This window comes from Bos mutus, chromosome 13 (assembly GCF_027580195.1).
Source record: "Bos mutus isolate GX-2022 chromosome 13, NWIPB_WYAK_1.1, whole genome shotgun sequence".
Classification (NCBI taxonomy): Eukaryota; Metazoa; Chordata; class Mammalia; order Artiodactyla; family Bovidae; genus Bos; species Bos mutus.
In genome coordinates this window covers 23,429,000-23,442,466 of record NC_091629.1, presented here as the reverse complement: position 1 = coordinate 23,442,466, position 13,467 = coordinate 23,429,000, and the positions used below count along the sequence as shown (strand labels likewise).

Genomic DNA, 13,467 nt, shown 5'->3' with positions numbered 1-13,467 from the left:
TTATTTTTAGTTTTAATTTTAGTTAGATAAGAATCTAGGGGAAAATTCTAGCAAATAATACAATTGAGCCACAGACTTTAACAACAAAGAGCCAGGGAAGATATTCCCTTTAGGATGAGAACAATGAACATTTATGCACTGAAAACATGTCCTTGACAACAGTCACCGTTTGGGTTTGAGGTAAGTACACCAATGTAATCCTCAGAAAGAACATTTCTGACATAAAAAGGCATCAGTAGTGTGTGGAAAGGGATGCTCTGCTGTCTCCCACCTCATGCTCCAAGTCTGCGTCCTCCCCTGCTATTCCTCCTTCCCCACTTTTCATTTCTTCTCAATGAAACCGTGGAGAAAACAGAAATGGTGACACTGAGCCATATGTAAAAAATTCCCAATGAAGACCTTGATAAACACCTTTAAAACAGGCATTTTAAAGTTCTGGCCATTATCACAGTCCTTGGCGAATACTGACTCGCTGGCTTCTTTTCTTGTAAATCATCAGAAATCTCGAAAGTTCCAACAGGTGGTCTTCCAGAGGTTCTAAGTATTTTACTTACTGAAGAATGGATTTCTCCACTAACCTTATTATCTGTTTCATACCCTGCTGACTACACTATCAATATAAATTTAGTCTTCATAGATTAAAAAAAAATATTTTTCTGTAGCAGCAAGTCTGTACCTTGAATGCTGTCAAGGGAGTGTGATGTTCCATCATGAATTAAATTATTTGCTCCTGAAGTAACTTCATTTGCAAAACGTCAGCAACGTTCATAGTTCTCTATTAAAATTCGAGCCACTCTGTCATGTAAATACAGTTAGATGGTGAAATCTCACCACCTTCATGGCAGTCATCAAAAACCTTTAGAAAAGAAAAAAGGTTACATTCAAACTCAAGTTTTAAAATTAGTATATTATAGGTAATGTCTTAAATATCAACTAAAACTAAAAATTCTAACAAAATATCCAATGTTTCAAGCATTTATTTAAAGCAATATTAAAAACAAAACTTTCAAAGTGAAAGGTTAGGTCCTGGAAGAAGTCCTGCTCTGATCATGGTTGCCACAGCACTAAGCTGACTAGTCTACCTGTCCACTGGGCAGAAGGCAGGCAACGGTCCAGGATCGGAGATCTGTACACACAAATGACTTAACTAATCAAGTGTTTCATATTTAGTCACCTTCCTTTTTGTGAAAGTGCTAAATAGAATTCCCAACAGAGTAGCCTTTTTTCTGGGAGTTGAAACCAGGGCATGAGCTGTAGACAATAGAAAGCAGACAGGCAGTCTGAGAATATACACACCACAAGAGCAGGGACAGAGCCTGCAGCACGGGTGGGAATGAACAAATGACGAGTGTCGGCGTGCTACAAGGGAGAACATGTCACCTCCGGGTGTGAGGCCTGGTTGTCAAGTCTCAGCTGAATGCTCTCAATCTTCCTTGCCCTAAGTCCCCTCACACTAATACCACTAGCTCTAAGGGTGCAGGAGGATTATGAGACCACAGACATTTTCAAAAACATGTCTGGCCCACAGCAGGTTCTCACCAAACCCCATTACCCTCCCTACTTAGGTGAAATGGTTAGCCCTCAGCAAAAACTGCATTTTGCAGGGAACTCTCAATGTATGCTCAAAGTACGTGGCAGCCTGGATGGAAGGGGAGTTTGGAGGAGAATAGATACATGAGTAAGTATGGCTGAATCACTCTGCTGTGCATCTAAAACTATCACATGGTTAATCGGCTATACCCCAATAAAAAATAAAAGGTTAAGAAAAGAATTGTGCATTTTGGGATCAAGAGCAGAAAACCAATTTCCTTAAGGTGGTTATTATAGGGAAGAATGTAAGGTGATGACATGCTCACTAAAGGTCTGTCATCAAGGTTACATGGTGCTTTCAGCAGCTCTTGCTGGTACGTTAAGTTAGGTGGCATCTGCAGTCGAAGGCAGTAAAGTAGAAAGAGAAGCCATTTTAACTCACTGGGCAGAGTCCGCAGGGTGCCCGGACCAAGCCTGTGGGCGGGATGATGGGACTGACCGCCCGGTAGAGTTTCATGTGTCCGTCCACACTGCCAACGGTGCCCTCTTTGGCAGCAATGATCGTCATCTCTACTTTCCCATCATAAATGAGTGTATTCAAGATGGTCTCTATGTCCTCCATGGACAGCTCCACCTACAAAAGCAGTATGTTAGAAAGGACTCAAAACAAGGAGTCATCCTTCTGGAGGGTGCTGATAACAGTAAAAGGTCACAATTCTTGATGAAGTGGGGAAGGATTGTGCTACAGTAACTGAAATCACAAAGAAGTTGAACAATGGCCTGAGTGAGAGTAGACCACTCAGATTCCAGGGATAGAGCACTGAGCTCACTGCTGAGCTTGATACCTGCTGATGTCTTCGCCCTCCTAGGAGGATCTAGACTTGTCACATTTCTTTAGCAAGAATCTGATGGAGATTTATAAAAATGCTTAAGCAGAAAGGTACTTTAGACAGCAAATAGTCCAAATTCCTGTGCTGTTTTTTTTAAATAAAAGAGAACTGGAGAGCAGAAATGAAAATGACTTGTCCAAGCAGCCACTTCAGCATCTTCTCTGATGGTGAGGGGCAATTAAGCACAGTGTCCATATGTACAGATCTTCCAAAGAATGTGCTGACAGTGCCACTTACATCTCCTAAGTAGGAAGCTACCAATAAATGACAACCGATACTAATGACGGATGTTTGGCACATATGTTGAAATGTCCCCAGGAGAGTCAAGAACTTGTCAGAACAGACTTTTGCATCTGGTAGTGAAATGCATGGCCAGGCTTCCACCCTGCTGCTCTGGAGCCCAAGCTCAAGGACATACAGTTCAGAAAGTGCCTGACGGCCAGGACTGCCTTTGCCTGCCTGGCTTAGGACAGTGGGTTCTACATTTTGCGGATTCTGTAGAACATACACAGATATCACCTGAGAAGAGGGTCTGGGCCAGATGTGTTTAGAATACAGTGTAAACCATATCCCTACAATGAAGCAAAAGTTTTTAAAAATAAGATGAAAATTAGAGACTGGGCTCTGACCTTACTGATTCCCAATTCACAGATATACTTCCACACTTCATGTGATGAAGCAAATGAACTATTTCTTTGTATCATTGGATTCTGTTTGCTTTCTCGTGCGGTTTCTGCCTATTAGGGTAGAAATATAAATTTCATGAAGAATACCAGTACCTTCTGAACACAATTTCTATAGAGGATAATCAACAACAGGACCTATTTTGTTTAGGAAAAAGGACTAATTTCAGTATTTTCAATTCCTATAAGATACAATATGTATGATTAAACATTCCTTATGAAAAAACTTAAAAAAAAAAAAGAAAAACCACTTGGAGGGATGTTTCCTCAGTTATAGCTCACCTTGGTTTGTAGGAATTTAAAACACTGTTGGTTAAGCACCTCCACAAATTCAGATTCAAAATCCTGGTCACTGTACCAGGCCCCACCTGTCACAGAGCGGTCTGGCTGCAGGTTATAGAGCATATACACCTTCTTTTTTGAGGCCTAGGGGAAAAAACCACACACACAGCAGACGGTTAAAAGGTAACAAAGCAGTTTTCCAAAACTAAGACTTAAAAACCCCAAAACTTTATATTTCACACCAGTGTGGGATTTACAGAATTACTGGGACTACAGGACAACATACCAAGTCGCCTTGTGCTTGGCTTCCCCTATTAACACCCGACATTATCAGAGTACATCTGTTATAGCTAATGGACTAAAGCAGCATCTCCAAATGGTCCAATGTGAGCTACAATTTTGAAAATGTTTTTTGATCAGTTGTTTTAAATCATGACATAGCCGAAAGAATGATAAACACCTGAAATATCCTTGGAGCAATATATGTACAGTGAACATTCAAGAGAAGAAAAGAGACTGTTACTCACTGCCACAGACTTAACGGCTTTGATAAGCTTTTTACTTTCCAAATTCTTTAGAATTTTGTTAATTTCTGTTAATGGCAAGTTGCTTTTGTATCGGATATCCCTGCTCCATATTCCTGTAAGAAAGTAAAGTAAGATAAGTTTAATACTATAGGATTTGTGTTTCTTTTCCCATTGCTTATATCTCATTGTAAATCTAGCAAAATATGTATATAATCCTGGAGCATTGCTATAGGAAAAATGACGCACAGGTAAGAATCTCAGATAAAGTAACAAAAATATGCAAAAAAGTTGTATGTTCCATTTTCTAACTGGAAATTTCTTGGAATGCTAGCATGGTATCTTTTAAAAATCATATGATAAGGGACATTTTTCTAAAGGAAGGAAAATCTTGATGTCATTGAATTAACATACATTGGCCTTTCTGTGCCCTCCTACATTCCAGCCTCTTTTTTCTAAAATTTCACTTTAGATCGTATACTGTGAAAAACAAACTTAAGTTTGGGTCAGGGTCAGTTGCCATCCTCAATGGATAGTAATTAAAAAAAAAAAACCTTTAGAGAGCATCTATGTGTATGTATGTCCACTATATTTGGAAAACAGAAAGATTACAGTTCTTACAGTCACTAAGAACCTGTGCAGAAAGCTACGATTTTTCTTTCAAAGAAGGAAATAAGTATTATACGTATAAAGGGAATTTATGTAAAAATATTTTGCTGTATTTTCTTCCCAACAAAAAGGCATAAAATAGGAAGATTTTGTTTTAAATAGAGAATGCTGTCTTCATATTTATTTTTAAAATGTAATTTAACTTCCTAACACATAGAAAAATTGTACAATTTTAGGTTACATCATAATTGCTGAAGCTAATATCAATGACTCAAACAGGTCTTAAATTGTAATAACAGCAATTTAGATCCCATTCTTTGAGGGCAACAGGAGAGGAACTAAACAGCTGTGGAGGGAGCTACATCAGACACTGCCATGGGGCACTAGGTGTCCCATGGTTTCCTACAAAAACCAAAGAGATGTTATGATCCACAATTTACAGATAAGAGGAAGAAACGAAGGCTTCCAAAATTTAGAAAGTGAGGATAAAAAAACCCTTCAGTTTTAATTTATTTGCTTCGGATAATACATGTACATGGTTCAGAATTCAGAAGTTTCTTTCCATCTCCGCCCGTGGCCATCTAGTTCCTGCCTCCCTTGAGGCAACAACAGCATCACTCTTGGGTGTCCTTCAAACATATGTACATTATAAATATGTATACATATGCGTGTGTGAGTATGTGTGTTATATTTTCTTCTCCTTTGAACACAAAGTTCAGCAGACTGAACTGACTACTCTACACCCTGGGAAGCCAGGATCTCCGTCCCTAATATCTGGTCTGAGAGACAATGTTTTTTCTGCTTGTTCCTCTAAAACTTACCTTTATTTCCTGCATCCTCTATGATCTGATACACTAGTTTTTCTTGGTTATCTGATCCTTTCATTTTACTGCAGGGGAATAAAGCAGAATTAAAAAGGCAAAGAGGTACAGGCTAATCTAATCATCTATACAATCACTTAAAGGAATGAGTAGACAAGTCATCACATTGACTTATTTACCAAAAGGGCTTACCTTAAAAAGAATGAGACAGGGCTGTATGTACCAGAATGAAAAGATGTCCAAGATACAGTAAGTGAAAAAAAACAAGTTGCAAAACAGTATGGATAGCATGATCCAAATTTGTTAAAAAAAAAAAAAAAAAAAGAAAAGAGATTATATATAAATATATGGTATATAAATATATAATAATCTATATATATTTATATATACCTATAAGAAAGGATATATACCAAATTATTTAGAGTCACTATCTCTGGGGAATGGAACTCCTGTGGGAGGTAAGATGATTTGCAGGACCAGGTTTACATGATGCAATTCTGTACTGGCCTTTCCCACCCAAACATATATTACTTTTACAATATTAAAAATAAAAATCAGGTGCTTACCCAGCATTCTGAGAATCCTTTATTCTATACAGAAGTCCTGTATTGCTCCTTAAGAGATCCAATTGACCCTAAAGTTTTGTTTTTTTTTAAAGAAAGAAAATAGCAGTGAACTATTTTGGAGACATATCAAATCCAATGGCAAGCATTAATGCACTCTTCAATATTTTACACAGACTAAAATATCCTACCTTGTATAATTGTGAGTTCCTTCCTTGAGTACTTAAGATTTTCCCTACATATCACATGTGATATGTATATTTTTTAAACTTAGCTCTTTATATCACCGTTTCCTCAAATATTAATACATAACAATTTCCTACATGTTAGATCCTAGCCTAGTTATAAGATCAATGCATAAGAACTTTAAACAAGCACCTTTAGAATAATAAAAATTCATATTCAAGTAAACTGAATAAATATAAACATAATAAAATACAACATCTTTAAAAAGTTCAGATAAAGGCTATTAATGCAAAAATATTTTGACACAATGATTCCATGCTCTTGCATTTCCTTGAGTCTGAACTTGTGAGAATGCCGATGGCTGTACCACTGGGCTCCTGGCAGTTCAGGGAAGCATCACTGAGAGAGGTTCCCATGAGTCAAGGCTGGGCAGACCCGTAACTTGGAATCAGGTTGGTATATGGGTGAAAAGCAGTCCTTTCCCTCCCTCCCCCGGCCCCCTAAGTGGAAAAAATTGAACCACAAAGCCCAATTTGGAAGTTTCATTTAGTTGTTTAATTTAGTTTGTGAACGTTTAATGAACACCTGTCCTGGGAACATTTTTGGGGTGGGGAGGACAGACATGAATTCCAAGAGAGAATTCCACAGCTGATTTCAATACCATCGGGGTGGCGTGAGGACAGAGCCAAGTGAAGGGGGGGATGGGCTCCCAGGAAAGTCGCTTTGGCCCAGCCTGTGGGTTCAGGGGTGCTGCCTGAGTTGAGTCTTAGGATGAGGAGTCAGTGTGTGAGGAAAGGAGGAAGGGCCTTCTAAGCAGGGAAGACAGAATGAGCAAAGGCCCGAGACACAGAACAGCGTGACGTGCCAGGGAACAGAGAACAAGCTGTTCCCTGTGAAAACTAACTTGTGAGGCAGGGGGTGCAGAGAGATGAGGTCAGTGGGGAAGGCAGGGGCTCAGAGTGGTAAACCCTGGAGTCTGGACTTGAATCTCCAGAGCTGAGAGAAGGGTTTCTGGTGGGAGAGTAACTTGGTCAGAACTGCCTTTAAGACACAGCAGGTTGCTCTGAGGCACACGCAGCGAGGAAGGCCATTAAGATGCACCTAACAGTTCAAGAAGAAGCCAAGAGCCTGAACACATACAGGGGTGGGAGGAGTGAAAACAGGGGAACGAATTTGAGGACAGTTTAAGGCAACCCACTCCAGTATTCCTGCCTGGAGAATCCCACGGACGGAGGAGCCTGGTGGGCTACAGTCCACCCGGTCGCAAAGAGTCGGACACGACTGAGCGACTTCACTTTCACTTTCACTTTAAGAGCTAAAATCGGCAACACTAGTGATTTATTAACAATTACTCCCTTACTTAAAATTCTTGAGTAGCTTCACCACTGCCCACTGCAGGACTGGCAACAGGTGACTGCTGAGGATAATTTTCAGATAGAAAGAAAAAGGCTGAAAGTGGAGTCTGAGGACAAAAACATTTATCACCATACTTCCCAGCATCCCTTGCTCTATGCTTCCAGAAGCTGAAGACCTTCACCATGGTGAAGCGACTAGAAATCACAACACTCCTTCTCTTTTGGTTAGAACAGGGTTCAGCAATCTGATGCACTGCTTTTTTTTTTAATTGAAGTAATGTTATATTAGTTTCGGGTGTACAACATAGTGATCTCAAGTTTTTATAGACTGTACTCCACTTAAAGTTACTATAACACGTTGGCTATATTCCCTGTGTTGTACAACACATCCTGTTTCACCTCTTATGCCCCTGCTCACTTCCCTCTTCCAACTGGTAACCACTAATTTGTTCTCTGTATCTGTGAGGCTGTTTTGTTATTAACATATTCGTTTATTTTTTAGATTCTGTTGGCAAGCGCAGTACAAAATAGCCATATTAAGAAAAAGTCCTTGGGAAAATGGCGAAGGGCCAAAAGTACCCGGCTTTGTGTACTGTGGACAAAAACATCTCCTGCCTTTGGTTATGCTCGGCGCCAAGATTTAATAATAAATAAAGATGTTACTCGAAAAAATGGGTTATGGGATAAGCACATGAGTCACCTAGAACACACTGTCCTTAAAATGTTTTTACTGATTATGTGTTAACCCTGTATGCGCTCTGCTGGCTGTATACTTTAAGCTCTTTGTTCCCGCTTCTATAGAAAGACTTGACTACAAAAATAAACTTGTCAGTCCTTACAAGAGACTGTCCGAGTGTCATTCTTTCAGGTTCGTCGCTTCCGAGTCCCGGGGAAAAAATCCCCAACAGATTCCACACATAAATGATAACATATAGTATTTGTCTTTCTGACTTATTTCACTAATACCCTCCTCCAGGTCCATCAATGCTATTGCAAATGGCAAATTTCATTCTTTTTTTTACAGTTGAGTAGTATTTCATTGTATGTATATGTGTGTGTGTATATCTCTATCTATATGCCACGTCTTCTTTATCCACTCATCTGTTTTTGTTTGTTTGTTTTTTCCCACTCATCTGTTGATGGGACAGTTAGGTTGCTTCCACATTTGGTTATTGTAAATAATGTTTCTATGAACATTTGAGAATTGAAGTTGCTCAGACGTGTGCAACTCTTTGCTATCCCATGGACTGTAGCCTACCAGGCTTCTCCGTCCATGAAATTTCCCAGGCAAGAGTACTGGAGTGGGTTGTCACTTCCTTCTTCAGGGGAACTTCCCAACCCAGGGATCCAACCCGGATCTCCCACATGGCAGATAGACGCTTTACCCACTGTGCCACCAAGGAACATTTGGGTGTGTATACCTTTCTGAATTAGTCTTTTTGTTTTCATTGATATATATACCCAGGAGTAGAACTGCTGGATTGTATGGTAGTTCTATTTTTAGTATTTTTGAGGAACCTCCATACTGCTTTCAATAGTGGTGGTACCAATTTACATCCCACCACCTACAGTGTACAAGGATTCCCTTTACTCCACACTGCCACCAACATTTGTTGTCTGTGGTCTTTTTCATGATAGCCACTCTGACAGGTGTCAGATGATACCTTATTGTTTTGATTTGCATTTCTCTAAAAATACTGCTACAGTTTCTGTCAGAGCATGTTCTGCCTATGTTTTCTTCTAGTTTTACAGTTTCCGATCTCACTGTTAGGCCTTTAATCCATCTTGGAGTTTGTTTTTATATATGGTATGAGAAAATGTCCTAATTTCATTTTTTTACATGTGGTTATCCATTTTGCCCAGCACTACTTGTTGAAGAGACTCTTTTCCCCATTATGCATTGTTTCCTCCTTTGTCTTAGATTAATTGACCATTAAGTGGATGGGTTTATATCTGGGCTTTCTATTCTGTTCCACTGATCTATATGTCTCTTTTTATGCCAGAACCATACTGTAGTATGGTCTGAAGTCAGGGAGCATGATACCTCCAGCTTTGTTCTTTTTCTCAAGATTGTTGTGGCTATCTGGACTCTTTTCTGTTTCACATGCATTTTTGTATTATTTGTTCTAGTTCAGTAAAAAGTGTCCTGGGCATTTTTATAGGGATTGCATTAGATCTGTAGATTGCTTTGGGTCATATGGACATTTTAACAATATTAAATCCTCCAGTCCATGACCATTGGATATCTTCCTATTACTTTGTAGTATTTTCAATTTCCTTCATCAGTGTTTTAGAATTTTCAAAGTTAGGTCTTTCACCAGTTTGTCTCTAGCTGTTTTACTCCTTTTATGTTACTTCGAAAAGAGACTGTTTTCTAGCTTCCTCTTTTTGATAGTTCATTATCACTGTATAAGAAAGCAACAGATTTCTGTATATTAATCTTGATCCTGCAACTTTACTGCATTCACTTATTAGTTCTAATAGCTTTTTTGATTGAAACTTTAGCATTTTCTTTATATAGTATCAAGCCATCTGCAAGTAAGGAGAGTTTCACTTCTTCCCATTTGTATGCTTTCTTTTTCATATCTGACTGCAGTGGCTACGACTTCCAATACTATGCTAAATACAAGTGGTGAGATGGGCCTCCTTGTCGTCCTCCTGATTTTTTCTTTCTCTTTGGCCGTGCCTCACAGCTTGTGGGCTCTTAGTTCTCCAACCAGGGACTGAACCTGGCTCCTGGCAGTGAAAGTGCCAAGTCCTGACTACTGAACTACAAGGGAATTCCTATCTTCCAGATATTAGAGGAAAGGTTTTCATCTTATCACCACTGAAGACGATTTTCTCTGTGGGTTTGCCAGAAACAGTCTTTATTATGTTGAAGTATGTTCTCTCTATACCAACTCTGATGAGTTTTTATCATGAATGGATGTTGAATTTTGTCAAATGTCTTTTCTGCATCTGTTGAGATGATCATGTGACTTTTAATGTGGTGGATTATACTGACTGATTTGTGCATACTGAACCATTTTTGCATTCTTATAATAATTTCCATTATCATGGTGTATGATTCTTTTTGTGTATCACTGAATGTGGTTTGCTAATATTTTGTTGAGGATTTCTACATGTATATTCATCAGAGACACTGGCTTCTGATTTTCTTTTTTTACTATTATCTTTGTCTGATTTTGGTATCAGAGTAATGATGGCCTTGTAGAATGAATTTGGGAGTGTTTCCTCCTTTTCAAATTTTTGCAATGGTTTGATAAGGATAGGTATTTGCTCTTCTTTATGTGTTTGATAGAACTACCCTGTGAAGCTATCCAGTCTTGGACTTTTCTTTGCTGGGAGGCTTTGATTAATAATTCAATTTTACTACTAAAATTGAATTAGTAATCAGACAATTACAATCTGGTCTGCAGAAATTGTCTATTTCTTCCCGATCATCACGTTTATCCCTTAGCTGTTTATTGTAGTTATAATTAATATTTCCATTTTTGTCTTTTAATCTTCATACTAGTTAATGTATTTGATCCAAAGCCTTTACTATATATTTGTCTTTACTAGCAGCAAGATGGAGAAGGCAATGGCACCCCACTCCAGTACTCCTGCCTGGAAAATCCCATGGACGGAAGAGCCTGGTAGGCTGCAGTCCATGGAGTTGCTAAGAGTCGGACATGACTGAGCGACTTCACTTTCACTTTTCACTTTCATGCATTGGAGAGGGAAATGGCAACCCACCCCAGTGTTCTTGCCTGGAGAATTCCAGGGACGGGGGAGCCTGGTGGGCTGCTGTCTATGGGGTCGCATAGTGTCGGACACGACTGAAGCAACTTAGCAGCAGCAGCAGCAAGAAGCAAACAGAAGGTGGGAACAGATTATGCCTATATGTACATGTGTGCCAGTATGTACCTTAGTGACAAATTACTAAATATAACAGTTAAAATACAATTGTCTTGTAAAAATGCATATTACTTCTTTCCTTAGTTTAGGGAGTCTGAGCTGTTTCCTGGTTTGAAGTCTTATCAGTCACAACTTACCACACTTTTGAGAATGGTTTCATTCTACATAACAGAAAGTAATGACAATTATAACATATAAATAATTACATGAACTAGCTGGATTCACCTTACCATGGACAACAGTCTATTGATGGCCACTGCCCGCTGTTGGGCTTCTATATGCATTTCATTCTGAATTACTTGGTCTGTGATTCCATGAGGGAACTGGTGACATAATTCTATAATCCTAGGAACAAAAGAATTAATGATATTCATGTTTTTACCTAGTTCAAGAGTCAGTAGGGGGAAAATATAGGCAGAACAGTTTAGAAGTGTGCCTTTTTTCACATTTGACAGATAATCTGGGTTTCTACAATGGTTCTGAATGAAAGCACATTAAAAATGAGGAAGATGCTTTTGAAGTACACAATTGCATTTTTATTGTATTTAAGAGAAGCATTTCTTATTCATATGAACTTTAAATTAGGACAAAAGTCAAATGAAAACACAGAAAAACACATTAAAGCTGAGGCTTCAATTTTCTCAGATGCAACAAGTATGACAAAGTGAAGAGGCAGTGCCTTGGGTAGCCACAAGTCTGTAAGCAGGAGGCAGATCAAACACTTCTGGAGGGAAGTCAAAGTTTCTTTAGGGACAATTCACCACAACTGGGACCTGGTTTTGGAATCATCCCTAACAAACAAAAATAAACCTCAAGTTTCACCTTGTCACAGGATCATCATGTGTGTTATTAATAACAGTTTAAAAAAGCTGGGGTCTTTATAAATTCTGTGGTAACCTAAACACTTCAGTGCACTGTAGAGAATATAAAATTATAAGATGCTTCAGTTCAGTTTTCACCCGCTCAGTCGTGTCCGACTCTCTGCGACCCCATGGACTGCAGCACGCCAGACCTCCCTGTCCATCACCAACTCCCGGAGTTTACTCAAACTCATGTCCATTAAGTCAGTGACGCCATCCAACCATCTCATCCTCGTTGTCCCCTTCTCCTCTCGCCCTCAGTCTTTCCCAGCTTCAGGGTCTTTTCAAAAGAGTCAGTCTTCGCATTAGGTGGCCAAAGTATTGAAGATGCTTTGGGAGATGCTTTGGGTAAGCGTAAGATGCGTTGGGTGCCCTAAAACCTTCACTTAATTATCGCGCTCAAACCGTTTGGTGTCTGTTGCTTCATAATCGAAAACTGCACCCTAAGTCTGGTTAAACCTTCCGTCACGGGAGTTCCTTGGTAACAAGGGCGATCCTGGATCAGAACGTGTTTACACCAGTACCCCATGGAGTCGCAAGGAGTCTGACACGACCAAGCGACTAACACTTTCCCGGGGGGAAACGCCGAGTCTTCACTCTGGGCGTGGATCACTTTAAGGAAAGGTGCGCCTGAGTAGACAGCTTCCCTGACAGACCCAAGGAAAGGCCGGCCACACAATCTCGTCAACTGTCCGACTCGCTCTGAAGTTCTTAAGAGTGCCGTCTTCCGGAGACGGGAGAAGGGTCCGGGAGAAAGGGGGCCTCCAGAGGCGGGGAACGAGCCTCACTCCCCGATTTACCTGTTTTCGATTTCCACCGGATCCGCGTCGGGCGGCTGCACCTTCACCTTCACCTCGGCCATGAGGGCGCAGGTGCCGGGACCTTGGGGGAAGAGACCTCTCCGGGCGGCCGGACTGCGAGCCGAGGGAAGCCGGTCGCGGGTAAAGACAGCGCTCGGGGGGCGCAAGGGGCTTTCTTCCTCAGGTCGCAGGCGGTCCTTCTTTGCCGGTCGCCTAGAGGTGGCCAAGTCGCGCCTGCGCCGCTTCACGCTCGCGCGCGCTGTTCTGATATTTTCATTCTGGTATTTCGTTCTGTTATTTCCAGAAAATCAGAGACTGTCGCACGAACAAGCCTGGTTCTCATTTTGAGTTGGGAGGCCACCTTGTAGCGCTTTCCAACCTCTGTGAAGGCAAGTTCTCGGACGCCTACGGTTAGGCCTGAAGAAAGGAGCGCTCTGCGGCCGCCTGTCTCCGGGCCAACCGCA

General features: G+C 40.4%; 1 protein-coding gene across 3 annotated transcripts; it reads right to left on the bottom strand.

The window, feature by feature from the left end:
- Positions 1 to 13,418, bottom strand: POLR3F (RNA polymerase III subunit F). 3 transcript variants are annotated; one of them, XM_070381130.1, is made up of 10 exons: positions 13,004 to 13,415; positions 11,574 to 11,688; positions 5,906 to 5,973; positions 5,532 to 5,552; positions 5,340 to 5,407; positions 3,913 to 4,025; positions 3,386 to 3,529; positions 3,050 to 3,157; positions 1,973 to 2,164; positions 1 to 856 (listed from the first exon to the last, which is right to left on the bottom strand). In XM_070381130.1, the coding sequence occupies exons 1-10, from the start codon at positions 13,063 to 13,065 to the stop codon at positions 779 to 781; spliced, it is 969 nt and encodes a 322-aa protein (XP_070237231.1). In that variant the 5' UTR covers positions 13,066 to 13,415; the 3' UTR covers positions 1 to 778. The 3 variants fall into 3 exon arrangements, with proteins under 3 accessions (XP_070237231.1, XP_070237232.1, XP_005889083.2); XM_070381131.1 differs by lacking the exon at positions 3,050 to 3,157 and having other exon boundaries at positions 13,004 to 13,418; XM_005889021.3 differs by lacking the exon at positions 5,532 to 5,552 and having other exon boundaries at positions 13,004 to 13,413.
- Positions 13,419 to 13,467: the final 49 nt, after the last annotated feature.